At 36.2% G+C, this 21,074-nt stretch overlaps 1 protein-coding gene across 2 annotated transcripts in view; it reads right to left on the reverse strand.

The window, feature by feature from the left end:
- Positions 1-21,074, reverse strand: part of DOCK7 (dedicator of cytokinesis 7) — a 212,361-nt gene that overhangs the window by 62,267 nt on the left and 129,020 nt on the right. For both annotated transcript variants that reach the window (XM_077768102.1, XM_077768100.1), the window contains exons 20-26: positions 19,596-19,827; positions 16,070-16,234; positions 13,477-13,646; positions 4,006-4,095; positions 2,972-3,067; positions 1,726-1,866; positions 1,519-1,632 (exon numbers count right to left, since the gene is read on the reverse strand). In XM_077768102.1, the coding sequence (XP_077624228.1) occupies positions 1,519-1,632; positions 1,726-1,866; positions 2,972-3,067; positions 4,006-4,095; positions 13,477-13,646; positions 16,070-16,234; positions 19,596-19,827 (1,008 nt within the window). The remainder of the gene's footprint in view (positions 1-1,518; positions 1,633-1,725; positions 1,867-2,971; positions 3,068-4,005; positions 4,096-13,476; positions 13,647-16,069; positions 16,235-19,595; positions 19,828-21,074) is intronic.

Below are 21,074 nucleotides of genomic sequence, written 5' to 3' on the forward strand. Positions count from 1 at the left end.
AACCCACTGGGCACAGGTGCAAGATCATGACCTGAGCCAAAGTCAGATGCTTAACCGACTGAGCCACCCAGGTGTCCCCCCAAAATAATACATACTATTACAATTATACGCAAGTGGGTCAGTGCCCATGTGTAGTTTTAACTTCTCTATTAAAAGAAACATACAGGGGCGCCTGGGTGGCTTAGTCGGTTAAGGGTCCGACTTTCGCTTAGGTCATGATCTCGCGGTTCGTGGGTTCGAGCCCCGCGTCGGGCTCTGTGCTGACTGCCAGCTCAGAGCCTGGAGCCTGTTTCAGTCTGTGACTCCCTCTCTCTCTGACCCTCCCCTGGTCACGTTCTCTCTCTCTCTCTCTCCTAGAAATAAATAAAACATTAAAAATTTTTAAAAAATAAATAAATAAATAAATAAATAATAAAAGAAACATACAATAAAGGCATCCAATAGAACAGAGCTTCAAGGTTCTAAATATTAGACTTCCAAATAGCATCTCTGAAGCAGTTCTCAGAAATGAGCCTGTGGACCAGCTGGAAAATGTTGCACACATATTGTGTCCCACACTCTCCACCCACACTCCCAGGACTCAAACTCCTCAATAATGCTGGGATAGTACCCAGAGAGCTGTCTATTTTTACATTTCCTTTAAAATGTAATTCTAGGATGAATATACAGCTCACTGACCCAAATGGCCTGTCAGGACCAATTACTAATGTTTTCCAAAAGGCACATTTCACTCATCAGTTGATAAAAATTTTAAACTAAAGTCAGCCTTTCAGGGAAAAGTTCCAGGATTTTCTTTTTATTGTTTATTTATTTTTGAGAGAAAGACAGAATGCAAGTGGGGCAGGGACAGAGAGAGAGAGAGAGGGAGACACAGAATCCCAAGCAGGCTCCAGGCTCCCTGCTCTCAGCATAGAGCCTGACATGGGACTCAAATTCACAAACCATGAGATCATGACCTGACCCAAACATTTAACCTGACCTCGGACATTTAATCTACTGAGTCACTCAGGAGCCCCCATGATGCTTTTAGTTCAGTAAAAGCAACATAATGAATGACTCTGGGGATCTGGGTAAACATCTGTCCATGATTCTAAACTCTACAATGTCTAGGTCTACATTAGGAGGAATACAAAGCAAAATGCAGCTGCTTTAAAAATCACCCAATAAATACACAAGAAAGTTCATCTGGCTGTTCATTCAGTATAACTGCTACTCTTGCATGGCATCTTGGGGATGCTTTACATTTAGACAACTGACTTGATGATCTGCCTCTGACTGGGAATGGAAGAGTCATGAGCGGGCCAGTATAACCCAAGAAAAAGTCAGCTGCACAAGTATCAGCTTGCATCGTCCTGTATCTTCATAAAACAAATGAAACTTATTTTTGTCTTACTAATAAAAATACACTTCTTTTTAAAAACATCAGTATATGAATGTGTCCTTGAAGATCTCTTAGCTGCAACCCTAGAAACAGCAAACACAGTAGTTAATTGTTAATTATTACTAACTACACATTACCTGTTTATAGCAGGTCTTAATAAGGCTAAAGACAAATCCTCTATCCATAACAGACAGCAGATCATTAAGAAAGAATGCAAGGCTCGTGTTGAGTCTCTCAACCATTTCTGTGTCCTGGAAAACAGAATAAAAAGCAAAACCAAATAAAAGTATGATTTCTTAATGTGAGCTTGAAAGAGGTTTAATTTTATAAAAAGTTACCATTACCTTCTGAAATCGTGAAACTATATCACTAGCAATTGTGCTGACAAGAGCAGCAATGTCATCCATGAAACGTTCTGGAAAACGACTTTTCCTTGGTGCATCAAGTTTATCATTAAAGTATAAATGGTGCACCATGCTCTTTACCTGAAAAAATAAATAAGCCATTAGTTTAATTTCTTAGTTTAATTAACAGCTAATCACATTAGGACTATTTTTTCAAATTGCTGAGTGATTTAACAGATAGCTGAAATACTTCTAGCTCCTCAAATATTCTGAAAATTTCCCTGTAATATTTTGTATGCTCCCAAGAAATATGATACACCGTACAAGTCAATCACTACATCACTTCTGTAAAATTCTCCTGGCTACCAACAGGCAAAGAACACTCAATGCTGAGAATGATCCTGTGACATACTTTGGAAACTCCTTTTGTTTCTTTTCTTCCTTCTGTTCTTTTCTTTTGTCGTTGTTGTTTTCCTTTCTTATTTTTGAACACATTTCTCTTTTGCAAGTAAAAATTTCAAGGACTTCAGCTTTCTAGAGGCTGAAGAGGAAGATCCCTATGGCCAGGGCATTGTAGGGCCTGGGCCGAATGCGTGAGTTTGAATCACGGTTCTGCTATTTAGAAGCTGTATCAACTTAGATAAGTTACTTAATCTCTCTGTGCCTAGATAACACCCAGCTCACAGGGGTGGTGCTACCACACTGTACACACTTGATAAATCTTTGTTTTTGTGTATTTGTGTGTGTGTGTGTTTATGTATGTGCAAATATTTATTAAAATATTAATTTGTTTTTAATATCATTTACTGAATTGAGTGAAAAGTGTTGTGGCACTTTTTTCTTTTTATTGGGTGTATCTAGCATTTCCCTGAGAGCTTTCTGACCATAAAGGCAGTGAGTATCTTATAAAGCCCTTTTTATCTGTTTGGGATGAAATCTGTAATACTGCCATTATACACTAGTCACATTCAGACTAAAAAACAACGTACCACGGTTCCTTTAAAAAGATAGTTGCTTCTGCAACCATCTCTAGAAAAAGTGGCTAATGAGAGCTTTCTAATTCCACCCAAATTGTGCTGAGTGTCCACAGTGTTTATTTAGAGATGTAACAAATGTAATTTTGTCTTGCACACACATGTCAACTCATACGATGGCATTAGAAAAAGATTTTTAGGATAAATTAATGAGTTAACACAAAGTTGTTAATGAAGGAAAACAATATTAAAAATGTGTTTAGGTTGCTCACCATTAATTCAAAAAAGAACCAGGCTTGTTGCAAAGCTGATTCCCGAACACTGCCACTGCAAACCACCCACTGCAAAGCCAGCTCCTCATGAAAAAGCTATCCAGAAGTAAATCCAAAGTTATTATCAAAGTCATATCTGCTGATAACACAAACCAAATAATAATGCAATTACAAATGAAGATATAATGAGAATAAGCAAAATAAGGCATGTGAACCATTCAATGATGCAGTGAGGACACCCATTAACGAAACGGCTGTTTATACATGTAAGACAGTGGCATGTTGAACAGCTGAAAAAATTACATGTTATCTTGCAGTAAAATGTAATTTTAAAAGGACAGGTGGGAAGAGAGCCTCCTAAATTGTACCTGCAAACAGAAACTAGACCAAAAACTCACAGTTACAAATACTTTCTTGTTTGTACCTTAAATATAGATTTCAACATATGCAAATACATTCATGAACTTTGCTGGTACAATTTAGGAAATACCTTTAAAAATTTAAACTTTTGATATAAGCCATTAATGTTTAAGTTTTCAGGTATTTGAAGTCTTTTTATAAACATAGCAGAAATTTCCTGCCTTATAATGGATATGCATACAAAGCATTTGCAAAATAGTGTATATCAATATGAAAAAGGACTAACAAAACTGTGCATAAGGGAAGCAAATCAACATATCTTACTAAGAGTGATAATTTTTCTAACTCATCTTCCTTTCCCTGGAAATTTAAAACACAAAACAGAAGCAGTTACAGAAAAAGAATTCAGAGTTGACACATTTTTTTTGGTAGTAAAATCGGATGATCAAATTAGATTTCAAACAGTCAATCCCAAAGATATAAATATAATAGTACAAAAGAGCATACACTAGAGTGGTACGCCCAATAAGGATCAAACAAGCAGAGCTTGCTGAAAGGTATTTTTAAACAAATAATTTAAATGCAATTCTTGTAACATACTGGTTAAAGAAATTTTACATCTATTTAACTGTTGGAATTTTCCCCCTATATGGACTGTCTTCATATGAATCTACCTTTTTAGTTGGTAAGCGTCCCGTTAATGTTTGTAAGAAACTTGACGTCTCTGTGTGCGAAGACATACGATTACAACTTCGATCCATAGCCTATGGAGTGAAGGTGGATGAATGACGAGATAACATTAAGTCCGCTGTGGATGACTATGCAGCTTAAGGATACATACAGTTTTTAAAATCATTTTACTGTGGTTTCAACAACTGTTTTATTGTTCATGTCATTTTCACCTTTTTAAGCTGCTTTAATGACAGTGCGTTAGAAGTATCAAAATGGCTTCTATATATTTTTAGTAAAAATAGGATTATTTTAACGATTATATAAATTCAGAGTGCTGCAAAGAATGAAACTTTTATCTCTGTGATCTATACACATGCACACATCTAGTAAGAGAAGGCAGAAAGTAAAAACATACTTCTCACTGGTCTCAGACCAAAAATTTTATATTCAATAAAGAAAATGAAAAGATCAGAATGATTTCTCCCACTTTTCACTAGGATCAAAAACTACTATTCAGTTTTGTCATATACTGCAAATATAAAACATTGCCAATAACCCTGGAATTACATTCTTCCAGAACAAGAGCACTTCCCTCCAAAGTCAACAAGCAGATGAGAAGTATATTTTGAGGTATCATGCAACAGTAGCTGTCAAGAAACTTGACTTAAGTAAGCAAAACCAAGTTAAGCTAAGTTAGAAACAAATTTCATACTTTGCAACACAGTATCAATTAAAATTCAGTTTTGCTTCTGGTACTAAATCTTATAGCATGATTATATACTGTTAAGATTTAATTTCAGTTTATTACCAATATTTCCAGTCAGTAATTATGAAAGAAAAAAAAAGACAAGACAGTAAATGCTGAATGAAAATAATACAACAGCTATACTTAAAACCAAAAGCCAATGGAAAATTGTCAGGTTTTTTTCCATATTAATTTTTTTAAATTCCTACTAAAGATGTGCTAGCCCTAAAGTAGAAACTGTTATCAAAGCCATTGATTGCATAAGCAGCAGGCACTGAAATACTGATAAGGTAGACAAAGAGGGAAGGTAGAGAAGACAGGAAGTAGGAAAGGAGAGCATTACTGGTACAACTGGTGGTATTCATGCATAGTAGTTGGAAAATGTGCTACGTAAACAAAAATACACACTTTTTAATGATTAAAAAGCAAGCCACTGAAATCATAGTATGTACTAAAAGTAACATTCTAAAGGAAACATCAGCAGCCAATAAAGAAACCTCTAATATAAACACCACCTGTGTTGACTCTGCACTTGGACTGGGGTTGGATCCCCATGGGGCAGCTTTTGGACCACCAGTGTTAACCCAGGAATTGGAGCGATCTAAACCCTAAGCATATAATAGAAAGCAGTTGGAAAGGAAAGAAATATTACATGTGGCATGCTATAAATTATTCCTAAAGAAATCCAGACTTTCCAATGCAAACATGTTTTTAATTAGTACTGTTAAAGCAACCAAATTTTTAGGCACCTGGAAGTATTAGTTCACCAAAATTACATTACATAACATAATTTGTTTTTAAATCACAAGAAAGAATATTAAGTATAGCATTTAAAGATAACTTCTCTTTATGTAAAGGGATCACCCTGAAGAACCAACTGAAGTTCCCACAGCACCATCCCCCAAAACTCTCTTTAAAGATGGCACGAATTGGGGTGCCTGGGTGGCTCAGTCGGTTGAGCATCCGAATTCGGCTCAGGTCATGATCTTACAGTTTGTGAATTCGAGCCCAACACTGGGCTCTGTGCTGAAAGCTCAGAGCCTGGAGTCTGCTTCAGATTCTGTGTCTCCCCCTTTCTCTGCCCCTCCCCTGCTCATGCTCCGTGTCTTTCTGTCTCTCAATAATAAGTAAACATGATGGGACAAATTAGCAACAGATTATTTCCTCTGAATCTAACTAGAATTTAAAAGAAAAAAATGGAAGAAGAAAATCATTCTGTTCTTGTCTAAAAGACTTTACTTTCATTTTGTCATGACTGAAACGTCTGTGCATTGATATTCCATAATTCGATTTGACCCTGCTTCCTCTTTCACTTTCTTTTAGGGACCAATAGGAGAAATTAAGTAAGAAAATAAAGGAAAAATTTAAGAAAGTAAATAGGATGACTAATATTTGTTCCTGCCAAAAAATAATGGTGGATTTGGGGTTGTGCTCAGTTTTACAGTGCTTGTTAGAATTAAACATAACGGGCTACTATTTTATATAAATATGATAAAGGAAAGCATTATCATGGTACTGTCTGTAGGAATTATATTTTCATCATTATCATCACTGAACTTAATTTAACATGCTACTAATGTGTGTGGCCAGAAGTGAATTATATCTGTTCTTCTCTAAAAGAAATTATTATCCCAGGTGAAGGGAGGTTTTAATTTCTTAAACCGACTGATCATTAGAATCACTTGGGAAGTTTTATAACATTCAGATTCTAGGCCCCAACACCAGAAATCCTGATTCAGCAACCTGAGCTGTAGCCTGGGAATTTGCTAAAAGAACTAGAGCCAGTTATAAGGGACTTTTTTAGAGAACTATTGGAGTAAGAATAATGAAGACAACTCAACTAGGAGACAAAAAATAGGGTGTCAGTATGGACCCAAACCAGAAAGCACCGAAGGAAAGGTAAAAGAAAACCAAGAGTAGTAACAACAATAATCAACTGTGTAGACATTGATATCACCTCGGAAGGTCGACAACAATAAATGTTCAGCGCCTTACCTCAAAACAGTTAAATAAGAATCTCTAGGAATGAAGCCCATATATCAGCATTATGGGAGAGAATGAGGATTAGAGAGAGAGAGGGAGGGAAGACAAACTGCTAACTCTTAAGAACTTAGGTTTTAGGGAGAATATTTGCCCTATTGTTCTAAAAATACAGACTGAAATGATATAATAATCACCCATTTCCACATATTTTTTTACACTGAATGTGTACAATGAGCACTGAAATTCAAATCCAAGTTCAACTGCTTAGTACTTGTAAAATCTAAGGTAAATTATCTAATATCTTTTTCCATTTTTTAGCAGTAAACAGGAATAACGATAGTCTCCCTCATATTTCAAATATCAAATTAAAAAATGGAAGTAGGGGTGCCTGGGTGGCTTAGTCGGTTAAGCGTCCGAATTTTGCTTAGGTCATGATCTCACGGTTCGTGGGTTCGAGCCCCGCATCAGGCTCTGTGCTGTCAGCTCAGAGCCTGGAGCCTGTTTCGGAGTCTATATCTCCCTCTCTCTCTGACCCTCCCCTGCTCACGCTGTCTCTGTCTCTGTCTCCTAGAAATAAATAAATAAATAAATAAATAAATAAATAAATAAATAAATAAAATGGAAGTAAAGGGGCGCCTAGGTGGTTCAGTCCATTAAGCGACTGACTCTTGATCTCAGCTCAGGTCATGATCACATGGTTCAAGAGTTCAAGCCGTGGGGCAGCACAGAGCCTACTTGGGATTTTCACTCCCTCTCTCTCCCTGCCCCTACTCAATGCACATGTGCTCTCTCCTTCACTCTCTTAAAATAAATAAACTTAAAAAAAAAAAAAAGAATAAACATGGAAGTAAATTACTGACTACAACGCTTTGAATAGAGTAAACTCTCAAAAAATAGATGTAGCAGGCATGCTTGGGTCACTCAGAAGGTTAGGCATCTGACTCTTGATTTCAGCTCAAGTTACGATCTCATAGAGAAGAGACTGAACCCCCTGTCAGGCCAGAGCATGGAGCCTACTTGGGATTCTCTCTCTCTACCCCTTCCCCACTTATAAGCTTGTGTGCACACATACTTGCTCTCTCTCTCAAACTTAAAAAGAAACAGTTGTTTTTTAATTCCTTAATGTTTGTTTATTTTTGAGAGAGAAAAAGAGCATGAGCCAGAGAGGGGCAGAGAGAGGATACAGAGGATCCAAAGCAGGCTCTGCAGTGACAGCCCACAGTGAGGTTTGAACTCACAAACCGCGAGATTATGACCTCAGCCAAAGTCAGACGCTTAACCAACTGAGCCATCCAGGTGCCCCAAAAAGAAATTATTCTAACAAAAACTTCCTACACATGTTTTTATAAATGTTTCCCAACAAAAGACAATATTCAAATACTAGTAAAATTATGTAATCAGATTTAAAATAAAATACTGACTTTCTTATACTCCTATTATTTCAAATAAAAGCAAATCAGCAAATAATGTTTTTCAGATATGTTAAAACAAGAGTTTTCACCAGTCTTCCAAATTAGGTTTCTCCACTGCATAAAGGTCTTTCCCCCATTTATAATTTTTACAAGCACTACTCATGTTACAAAATTAATACGTAAGTATCTGATTTTTGCAAAACTACAACTGTGCTCCTCACTCCACCATAAATTTCCACCATATCAATAATTTTTACATACCCTTAAGTTCATTTTTTAATTCCTTAAATTCCTTTAAAACTAAGGCACATGCTAATCAGTAATGTGAGAATAAATAATAAATCTCTGTGCCATTAACTGTATATTATATCCACAATATTGAGACTGAGCAATTATACCACGTCAAAGCTAACTATTTAAAGAAAACCTGTGACCAATTATTTTGTAAAGCAAATAATTTCCATAATTTGTTATAAAGCTAAGAATTATATCAAACCACCCTCAGGTAAGCAAATTCATCACATATATTTACTAATGTCATAACTATGTTTATGGATCTTCAACTAATATAGAACAGAGTAATCAAATGTGTGGAAGTGTGCATGAAAGTTTTTTGTTGTTGTTGTTGAATCTCTGTAACATTATTTTGTCCCTTAAGTACAGACAGGCTCCTTCCTTGAGCAAGGCTCATATTGTATTTCACACGACATCAACATTCTTGTTAGAATATAAACATTTGGCTTTGTACCGCAAGTCCTCAGCATAGTGTCCACATAATAAGCTCTCAGTATTTAAAAATAAATTTAGAAACAGGGGATGATACATTACAAAGAAAGTATTTAACCATATAAAACTGCACTGGTATTTGATTAAAAGCAATAAAACTGACACTGGTTATAATCATATGTTTATATAATTGAATGTTAAAAGAATATTGCTAGCGCAAAGAGATAAGTTTTGGCAAAATAATTATTAAGAAAGCCTCACAAATCTGATTTTACAGCTACTAGAGTAATAAAATCTTACTGATATAAGTATTCTTGAATTTTAGAAGTTCTTCATTTTACATTAAAGAATAAAGTAGAAAACCAAACTTTCATAAAGCCAAATCTTTTAAAGTAATTAAATATATAATTAATCTCAATAGCAAGAAGGCAAACAAAAACATAACTTTTAAAGAAGGAAGTTATTCTTGCAATATATCTCAATGCTTACTAATATTCATTTACGCAATACCTATCAAGCACCTTCAATATGCTGGCCAGTATGACTGCTTAGGATACATCACTCAACAACTATGCCTACCCTCATAGAGCTTATACTCTGACAAAGGTAAACAAACAATAACTAATTTATATGCTACATTAAAAGGTAGTAAATGTGTGCACCTGGGTGGCTCAGTCAGTTGAGCATCCAATTCTTCATTTTGGCTCAGGTCATGATCCCAGGATCTGACAACCTTATTTAAATGTATAACCAGTGCTTCTTTCTCTTCAGTCTTGCCCTAGGGCTTCTGATCCCTTATTCTGTTTCTTTGTCTCATAACATTTACTACATTAAATTTTTTTTTTAATTTTAGAAAGCACACATGAATGAAGGAGAGAGGCAGAGGGAGAGAAAGAGAATCTCAACATGGAGCCCAACACAGAGCCTGATCCTGTGACCCTGGGATCGTGACCTGAGCTGAAATCAAAAGTCAGGAGGTCAACCAACTGAGCCCCCCAGGCACCCCTGTGACTTAGGTTTTTAAAGCAGCATTCTGTTTACTATGTTGTGAAGAGAGTGTAGGTTGGAAGCAGGAAAACCATCTTTCAGGTTATTACATTAATTGAGGAAGAGATAATAGTAGTTCAGACCAAATGGTAGCAGCAGAGGTAGTGAGCAGTGATTCTACCTTTAGCATAAATTCAAATCTGAACAAAAGGATTTAAGAAAAGCAGCTAAGTTTATAATTTCAGAGAGAAATTTGCACTGGAAATGTAATTTTGGGAGTTATTAGCATATAGTGGTACTTAAAACTATGGGACTTGATAACATCAAGCAAGTGAGTTTAGAGAGAAAAAAGATAAGAGAAGTAACCCTGGGGTACTTGCAAATTAAGAAATCAGGGAAGAAAGAATCCACACAGACTGAAAAGCTATAACCAGTAAAGTAAAAGGAAAACAGAGAATGCAGAGCTTGGAAGGCAGGTAGATAAATAAACTAAGGAGGAAAGAATGTGACTATGTTCAAATCTGCTATAAGGTCAAGTAAGCCTAGTGTTGAGAATTAACCACTAGATTTAGCAACATGGAGAGCTTTGGTGACATAAACAAAGGCAGTTTGCATGGAAGATGGGAGCAATAGCTGAAGTAGGGTAAAGAGAATGGGAGTTAAAGAATTGGAGATAGCTAGTATAGGAAACTCTCTTATAAAGAATTCTACTACAAAAGGTGGCAGAGAAACAGTGAGGAGGCTAGCAGCTGAAATATTAGAGAGATTTCAGGATAAATAAAAATGGGATAAATACTAGCAAGCTTGTTTGTGGATGGGATGTTTTAGCAGATAGGGAGCAAATGATGATGTAGCACAGGGGTGAGGATCCTAAATAGAGAGGGGACAGGAGGTTGTTTACAAGTGAATTCACAAAAATGGATAGTCTATCTACAGCAGAATACTATATTAAGTAGTTGGTAGTTGCAGATGGTAGTAGGTAGGTAGATGTGCTGTAAAAGTTTATGAAAGTATTCTTTTAATGGCTTCAATTTTCTCAATAAAGTGAGAAGAAGGGTTGATGGGCAGGAAAGGAGAGAAGGCATGAAACCTTTTTCTGGGAGAATGGGAAAGTAAACGTAATATAGAAATAGAGTATAACTGCCTGACAGCATTGAGGGCTCTCTTGAGGTCCATGTCTTTTAAATTCAGATGAGAGCAGTCATCATGACACTTCTCAAGTTATATTCACTGGCACAGGTGCTGACCTGGCACAGACAGATTACTGGCTTCAACTATGGCTTGAGGTTTGGCTAAGCAAGTAAAATGAAATAACAGAAGGCTAAGGCAATTGAGGTTTGATTATAATAGGGGTAACTATAATGATTGGTCATAGAATTTAAGCAAGCTAAATTGGAAGAAAGAACACACACAGTAAAAGGTCATCAGATCAAGTGATAGGAGGTTGCAGAGGAATAAGAACTTGTCAGAGTTAGGGTACTAGAGAGAAAAACTGGAGCTAATAGTTAAAGAACAATTTGCATGAAATTGGGATTATGAGGGTTAAAGTTATTAGTAATGACAACATCTAGGGTATGACCATGGCTGAGGAAGGATGAAAGACAAATCATTTTAAAAAGTTTCTTGATTGCAAAGGCCAATGAAGTCAGAACAAATGAACAGTAGATATAAATAAACTTTGGATTCCTTTTAGTTTTAACAAGGAGATAAAATTATACACCATTATCATTAACAATTATGACTAAAATGATAGTCTAAAATAAAGTAACTATCCAAACATTTTCCAGCAAAGAAAGAGAAAACATGAAATCCATTTAAATAAAACTTGATTAGGACAAAGCTGTGTTGTCATAAATTCTCATCTTATGATAGACTTTCTCAGAAGTTTATATATATATCATTATATTTACACTATGGATCATCAGACATTTATATCATTATGTCTCATTTTATGAACTACTTGAAAAAAGGCAAATAATCAGCCCAAATAGGACTTTTATTCTAAATCTTGATATTATAATCTATCAAATACATCATATAAAGGAAAACTCTAGAATTATGCTAGATGAGGTGTAATGCAAATCTTACAGAAATTAAGAGGCATTTTAAAAGTAGAACCTTGAGGAAAATGGTCTTCCGTAACTCTTCAATGGGAAAATTTCTTATAATTCACAAATCAGATTCATTCCACTGAAGAACTATATTTATAGTAGATAAATAATGTTAAGTACTACCTCTATTACAATGAGATACGATCAAGAATAAATACAAGGATAAAAAACCTGAGTTCTTTTCCTAAAGGTGGAAATACATATATGGCGAGGTGGGGGGGATCCTTCTCATTTGCAACTGCTGTTCTACCCAGGTTACTCTGCAGAATCCCTTCTGTACATCACTCTCTTGGGGAGTTCACAAAAAATGAACGTTGTTTAATTAGAGTAACATCTATATAGATCTTTAAGTTATTGAAATCCATGTTTATCATTTAAAATATAAGGCTACAAATATATTCTTGATATGTGAGCAATTACTTTAAAAATTAGTTGTTACTTTAAATGAGCAATGCTGAAGTTCATTAGAAGCTTTTGAACGTAAAATTTATGTAACTGTATGCAAAGATATGAGTATTTCTGATGTTTCTGATCAATGTTCAAATACTCACATAAAAAACTCATTGTTTAGAAAAAACCCACAAAGATCTATTACAGTTAAGGTGAGGGGTTAAACACAGACCCTAGAACACGTTCATTAACTATTCCTCAGATCCTAATTAACAGGCTACAGGTGCCAAAGAGAAGTTGGCTGTGATTCCACAACAATGGGATCTTCCTCCTTTCCAAAAGCAAAAAAATATGTTTGAAAGGGTTTGGTCAAAACACAACATAACATGATTTATTGGCCTCAGTCTTACTATTCTTTTTTCCAGCTTGCTTAAACTGAGCTATTTGTGTACTTTACCTATAAAAAGGTAATAACTATTCCTTAATTTTTTGAACGGGGCTCAATAAAGATGCTGTGAATGTAATATAGCTGGATCTTATACTAGCTGGTCTCTCCCTTGTTACCTGGTATAATCATTAACTATCATTAAAAAAAAATCATTTTTTGTGCCCTGATGCATTTTCTATAGAGTTTTCCCTGTGAAAGGTAGCTATATTACCAATTACGGCTAATCAATGTTCTTGGTATTTTGCAGAGAAGGAATGGGGGTTCATAGTTTAAATCAATGATGGGGATTCATAGTTTAAGTCAATGATGTTGCGTCCCTTCTACAGAGCAGTCACATAAGTATCTTTTAATTCTATAGGAAATTAATCTAGTCATTTTTCACAGGATGGAGCATCACACAGACAAAAGTAAGTTATATAGACTAGTCATCCTGGACAAATTTCTGAATTTGGCAGATTGTCTTGAGCAGAATGCACCGACCAGTTTGTAATAGCAAGCTTATTTAACAGAAACATGAAACACTCAGTGCATACTGACAGAACAGAAAGGTACAACTTCTTACCTATTACTAACCCAAATACATTTTTAAATAAGGATAAATTAAAATTAGACATTGCTCATTTCTTCATAAACTGAAAATCAAAATGCAAAGATGACTATCTTCAGTTTACCTTACTCCCGATGATTGACCGTACTTCATCATCTGGTGACGTGGGCGTCCCAGATATGTCTGGATTACTATTACTAAGGCTCCGAGAACGATTTAAGTTAAGGCTTGCAGGTCTCACAGCAGATCGAGCCATTGTGGCATAATGCACTGATCCTCCCAAACCCCCAGGACCTAGAGTTGTATATAAAATAGCACATAATTAAACAAAGAAAATTAGTCAGGAAAGGACCTGAAAAAAATCTCTGCTACTTTACAAAATTCCTTAAAAATCATGAATCGCTTTTACTTCTAAATGAAAAATACTATAAATTTAAAAAACCCTCAAAACCTAATGGTAGCTACACAAAGAAATTCTGTTTTATAGAGTATGGACAAAACCACATGCAATGATAAAATCACGATCTTGTTAATGTTTCCGATTATAGTATTACTTGTACAAGAAACAGCAAGATGGAAAACACACACATACACACGTATTACTTTTACTTTAGACATAAGGGTATCTAGGACCCAAATGTTCCAGCTGATGGTTCTTCCTTTTTCCCACCCCTCCTACTCTGTCCTTGATACACAGTCCTAGGGGGACAGCCAATTTACTGTCAACATCTCTTAAATGAGACTATTTTGAAAAAATATTTATTTATTTTTGAGAGAGAGAGAGGAGACAGAGAGAGAGAGAGAGAGAGAGAGAGAGAAAATGATGATAAGGGACACAAAATCTGAAGCAGGCCCCAGGCTCTGAGCTGTCAGCACACAGCCAAATGTGAGGCTCGAGCTCATGAGCTGTGAGATCATGACCTGAGTTGAAGTTGGATGCTTAACTGATTGAGCCACCTAGGTGCCCAACAAGACTGTTTTATTTGTCTTCGTCAGTAAGAATTTGAACTGTAACTGGGGATCCTGGGTGGCTCAGCTGGTTAAGCGTCCAACTTCAGCTCAGGTCATGATCTCACGGTCTGAGTTCAAGCCCATGTCAGGCTCTGTGCTAACAGCTCAGAGCCTGGAGCCTGCTTCAGATCCTGTGTCTCCCTCTCTCTCTCAAAATAAATAAATAAATAAACATTAAAAAGAAATAAAAATAAAAAAAGAATTTGAACTATAACAAAAGGCATCCTTATGATATACATAAATGTATACTCAAGATAATTTTAAGAGCCCAAGTTATAAACACAAGAATTCTTCTTAGTCTAAAATCAACCATGTTCTTGGGGTGTCTGGGTGGCTCAGTCGGTTAAGCGTCCGACTTTGCCTCAGGTCATGATCTCACGGTTCATGGTTTCGAGCCCTGCGTCAGGCTCTGTGCCGACAGCTAGCTCAAAGCCTGTAGCCTGTTTCAGATTCTGTATCTCCCTCTCTCTCTGACCCTCCCCTGCTCCTACTCTCTCTCTCAGAAATAAATAAAAAGTAAAAAAAATTTTTTTAAATAAAAATTAAATAAAATAAAATCAAACATGTTCTATAAAAGTAAAAATTTTATAGAAATTTTTTTCTTAAAAAAGTGTATCCACAAGTGTATCCATAATTCATCTCCATTTTCTTAAAGAAATCCTTCTGAATGTCATATTTGCAAATGACACCACCTGTCAACTAATTAATTTACAGTCTGAGGTCAGCATGTAAAAAAATATTTTTTGTAAGATCAGTGGAATTCTAATAGTGTGCTGAATGAAAGCATAAATGAAGAAGTACCATATATAGTTCACGATACATATTCAGAGCCTCAAGTACTAGAATTTAAAAAATCAAGATAGAAAATTACAACCTAGAATATTAAGAGTCAATTGCTTCTCTTTTTGCAATTATGAAATAAAATGAGGTAAAACTTAGAGTCAGATTACTATTATCCCTAGTTCTCACAATGAATGTCATAATTATTTATCACCATTATTAATGTTAATGTTGCCAACAGCTGGAAAGGGCACTTACCATTATCAGTAGTGATGAATGAGGACTCATACAAATATGTGAGCCGGTTGAAAGGTATGCACAACATAATTATTAACTAACTGAACTAAAGAGTTATTCAAACTATGACAGTCCCCACCCTCCCCACCACTACCCCCACTACCACCCTACCACCAAGGTCATACAAAAAGCAGTAACTGCTTTGGGCCCTGATATTCAGAAAGGCTATATTATTTTATTTACCATAAAGAGATCAGGACTTTACTAAGGAGTAATCTTTTATATTATTGTAGGTGTCACAAGGTTATCAGGGAACTACTAAACCATCCTATTTCTTTAGTGTCCAGCATTCCAAATGACAAATATAACATTCTATTTATCTTACCATAACATAGAATGATAAAATGCTTCCAGAGACACAGAACTAATTTTCAAAGTTTGTTTCAAAGAATTAAGTCAACCAAGCTCTATTCAAACTACAGAAAGCTGTAAAAATAATGATGCCTGAAAACGTAAGCTAGTTATCCTTTTAACTCCAGCACCTAGCATAGTCCATGCCACTTAGCAGGCACTCAATAAAAATGTGCTGTTGAATGAATGCTTCCCACTATGACTACTAAGATTGTTACAGTCTTACCACGAACGTACAATCTATGCAAGACAGTTTCAAAGTAAAAGGAATAAAATACCTGGTGATGGTGAATTAGGATAAGTATTCGGTAGGCGAAAAACATAATAGATGTATGATGCAAGAAGGCTGTTCCTGCCATGCTGGTCATGATTTCCTTCCAAGTTTTTGTGAAGCCGATTTATAATTGATGCCATGGCTTCAAAAGATGCTTGACCTAGATTAACTTTTAAGAAGGAGGGAAATATTTTTGTGTTAACTTTTTTAAACTCAAAATTCCAAAAAGATCAAGGTTATGTCATGTCTCTATGTGTTAAGTATAGTGATTATACACAGTAAGTGGATAAAGATGATATTCGATGTTGATTTTAATGATATCTTGTATTAGCTGAAGCAAAATTCCTTTTCTAAACAAAAGTTTCAAACACTCATTTTATTAATTTAACATGAAGAGTGGAGGAGGTTGCTTAGTCAAAAAAAAGAAACATCTGCCAAGAGGTACCCATTATTTTGTAAAGTAATACAAAGCACATAAGAAAAAAGAAATCTTATCTTGTGTATCACCTTTGAAAAGTCATGTTTTATTTTAAAGGTACTCTGAAAACCTAAATTAACAATGGGCATGTGTTACTTTTGTTTTAAAAAAATTAACAATGAAAGTGGATTATTAAAAATACCAACTTAAAATCGTAAGCAAAAAAAATAGTGATTAGCAATCTGACTGACATGAGTGACTCAGGAGAAGGATTAGGTGGCTTGAAAAAAAAGTTTAGGTAAGACTGTATAGCATTTTAAATGCCAGGCTAAGTAATATTTACTCAGTCATTCAAGTTAGTATGTAACAAGAATTTTGCAAAAGTTGGAAAATTCCAGGGGCGCCTGGGTGGCTTAGTCGGTTAAGCGTCCGACTTTCGCTTAGGTCATGATCTCGCGGTTCGTGGGTTCGAGCCCCACGTCGGGCTCTGTGCTGACTGCCAGCTCAGAGCCTGGAGCCTGTTTCGGTCTGTGACTCCCTCTCTCTCTGACCCTCCCCTGCTCACGCTGTCTCTCTCTCTCTCCTAGAAATAAATAAAAAACATTAAAAAAAAAAATTAAAAAAAAAAGTTGGAAAATTCTGGTAGCATATTGAATAAATGGGTAAAACAAACAGCCATTTTGAGCAATAAAGCCTCAGAATATAGGATTTATTTAATCAAGACAGGAGATTATGAACAGAAATGAAGGCAACTAAGTTTTCCTAAAAGTGGAATAATCCAGTAAAGTGGTCATTTAGGAAGACTAATCTATATATACTTAACTAGAAAAGGAACTAGAGACACAGAGGCCTAAGTGAGCTGTGACAATTTTACCCATGTTCTGATTAATTCCTTTTCCTCATAATAGTTATTCCAAACCATCAGGATCCTTCTCAAAATTCAGGTTCATTTTATTTCCTTCTCAGGAAATCTTTTTTTTTTTTAATCTCACAGTAGAAATTTATAAAATATTAAAGCCCTCAACTTTTTACCAAAAATTTACCCAAATCTGAAACTATTTTTTCCCTCCCAAAGGAAGCGGTGCTCCTCTCCTACACATAAGAATGATCTCTCCACCTTCACTTGTGTCCCACAGACTTGCTTCATTAATTGAACCTTTTAGCACATCTATATCTTATTTTTTTTCTCTCCACTGCACTAGTTTCACACACAGCACATAAACTCAAACGTCTCTAGCCTTATGCCATAATCAACCCTGGTTCCTCTTCTAAATGCATTTCTTTGAAAAGTAGTGTATACACTTTGTATTCCTTTCATCATGTACTATGCACTACTTAATTCTCTGTAATCTGGTCTCCATTTCCACTATCTGACTGAAACTATTCTTGTCAATTTCACGAGTGGACACTTCTTTAGTAAATAAGACTGGGACCCTAGAGTCAGTTGCCTGGGTTTGAATCCTTAGGCAAATTTACAAGTGTTGTGCTCATCACTCTACTCATTTGTACAACACTGGTACTAATGCCTAAGACATAGAGTTGTGAGGATTTCATATATTAATATAAATAAAGCACATAGCACTACATTGGCATATAACAAGTGCTGGGCAAATGTTTGTTACTAGTGCCATTATTATTATTTTACTTACATAATCTACAAAAATGAACAGTGCTAATTTTTTTTCTTAAAATCTTGAACGACTCCTTTGACTACTCTGTACAACTGCTCTTCAATATTTCTTAACCGACCGCTCTTCTTCATCTGTCACCTGTCTTTTGGCAGGACTTCAGAGTTTTTTGTATGAAATTCTGTTAAGATTCCTTTTTTTTTTAATGGTTTATTTATTATTCAGAGAGAGATAGAGACAGCGTGAGCAGGGGAGGTTCAGAGAGCGAGGGAGTCACAGAATCTGAAGGCAGGCTCCAAGCTCTGAGCTGTCAGCACAGAGCCTGATGCGGGGCTCGAACCCATGAACCACGAGATCATGAACTGAGCCCAAGTCGGGCTTAACCAACTGAGCCATGCAGGGGCCCCAAAATTCTGTTAAGGTTCCTAGTTTGTCTTCCTGCCTCCAGATTTCCCACTTTCAACCCATCTCCATGCAGCACACTCATCATTATAACAGTCAAACTGGGTCACATTACTTCCCTAAGACCAGACCTTTGAAAAGCTATTGATTTCTTATAGAATTAATATTCTCAATTCCCTAAGTATCATGGAAGAGCCCATCTCCTCTCCCTCACCGCCAATATCATCTCTAATCACCAACCCTCCAATTTCTGACTACTTACAATTCCCTCCATATTTTCTGGTTTATGTACCTGTTTGTGTACCAGGCACTTACTATTTCATCTCCCTGGACTAGTTATTTAACTGTCAGACTCCTACTCATCTTTAAGATGTTTGACCCAAGAGTCACCTCTACTGACAAGTCTGCCCTAAAATAAAAATATTCCCAAGCTGCTAAACATTCCTCTCTGTTGTGCAGTCATTTAGCACAAAATTCTTATAACACACTAGATGAAATTTCTTACAAGCTCAACTACTTTGCAGGATTTGGGTGGAAGCTCTTAACAAAAGCAGAGAAATAAATCTTGGAAAAAGAGTAGGAAACAGAAATACCTATAATTCCAGAACAACACAGAAGAAAATGAAAATATTGAGATTTTGAGATGATGAAGAAAAGAAAAGCTATTTTTAAATAGAAGATAGCAGATGAGTCCAAATGTAGGCTAGGTAGAGCACACATCAAGTAAAATGCAAAATCACTTATCTATTTGCCTGTTTTCCAAACTGGTCTGTGAGATCCGTAAAATCAGGAATTAAGCACTGGACACAGCCTGTAAGTGTCTGGCACATAGTAAGTACTTAATATTTGTTGAAGGAAAAAATGAATTTGTTTCCATAATCTGAATTGAAGTCTATTTGGGACATTTTATAAGAACAAAAAGAAAGCTCTTTTTTGGCATTAGAAACAAGAACACCCCACCTCAAACTCCCCCAAATCAAACACAGTAATTACAGGTAACAGTAAATCATGGTTCTATTTCTGCAAAAGTTAGAAATGCCTCATTATAAATTTTTGTAATTCCCCAAACATAAGTAAATTACCTATTTGGCCAGCAATGACAGGAGGTCTAACAACTAAAAGTATCAGTTTATCAAGCAGAAGATGAAGAAATCGGACCACTGGTTCCAACTGAGATGAATTCAACGCTGAAATGCTGCTCTTCAGTTCATTTTCTAAGTTATTTTCCATGATTCGCATGTCTCCAATTCGGACTGGGAACATGTGTTCATCCAGAGCATTGACCAGAGCAAAAAACTTGTCAAGATAAGGATCCTAAAACAAAGAATGAACAAAAGCACTAACCAATTAAAACTGTAAATTCCCCAAACTTTGGACCACTAACATAAAATAGCTCATATTAATACAAAAAAGTACACAAGTATATATGAACATCGTGTCTGATTAAACACTACATCTTTTATCATTTATTATTGTAAAGTGGCCATTTTGAACACTTGATTACTCATGAACTCTATTGATATTAATTAAGGATTTTTTCCCCCAATAGGAGTCTGTCTTATTGTTTTAGAACTTAATTATTGTGCAGGTCTGTTAGTACATGGCCTGTATCCATTATTAGTTTATTATCTCTCAGTTCCATCCAAACCCACCATCTTTGCCACACTTTGTAAGAGAGGAGCTAGACCCTTCAAACTGCATTTCTCCTTTGTCAGCTGGCCTGTGGTTTGGCTCTGACAACAAAGGGTGCAGGAAACAGGCTTCCTTCCTCCAGTTTGTTTCCTGACAGCGGCTAGCAGATGTGAATGCTGGGGCTCAGGGAAGCAGTGTTCACAACAGCAAAGCTGGCTCTTTTTGCCCCTCAGCAGATGCCTTCCACACCACAACACGGCAGGCAATGTGTTCCTGCAGCAGTGGTGCTCCCTCCTCGGGGGTCTGATTCTCAGCCTTCAGGATTCTCCTCCAGGTTCCTAAGCCCCTTCCTTATCACTTTCTGCAACTGCTATGTCCATTACAATCACAGAATTTTCTTTTACCCCATTAGAAACGAATCACCTTTAACCCAGTTAACAATTATTTATATATAAGTTGTCCCCATTCAAATTACTGGCAGCTTCAATCTCCTGACTGCTATTCTTTAACCTCCTTCTGTGCTAACAGAACTACAGTCTTATTTAAAATAGTCATGTCCATACTGAGATATCACCTCAAGCCAGTCAGAGTGGCTAAAATGAGCAAATCAGAGAACTTTACATGCTGGCGAGGATGTGGAGAAACGGGCACCCTCCTACACTGTTGGTGGGAATGTAAACTGGTACAGCCCCTCTGGAAAACAGTGTGGAGGTTCCTCAAAAAAAATTAACAATAGAACTCCCCTATGACCCAGCAATAACACTGCTAGGAATTTACCCAAGGGATACAGGGGTGCTGGTGCATAGGAGCACATGTACCCCAATGTTCATAGCAGCACTCTCCACAATAGCTAAAACATGGAAAGAGCCTAAGCGTCCATTGGCGGATGAATGGATCAAGAAGATGTGGTTTATCTATACAATGGAATA

Source organism: Crocuta crocuta, unplaced genomic scaffold (assembly GCF_008692635.1).
Source record: "Crocuta crocuta isolate KB4526 unplaced genomic scaffold, BGI_CrCroc_1.0 scaffold85, whole genome shotgun sequence".
NCBI classification, from domain to species: Eukaryota; Metazoa; Chordata; class Mammalia; order Carnivora; family Hyaenidae; genus Crocuta; species Crocuta crocuta.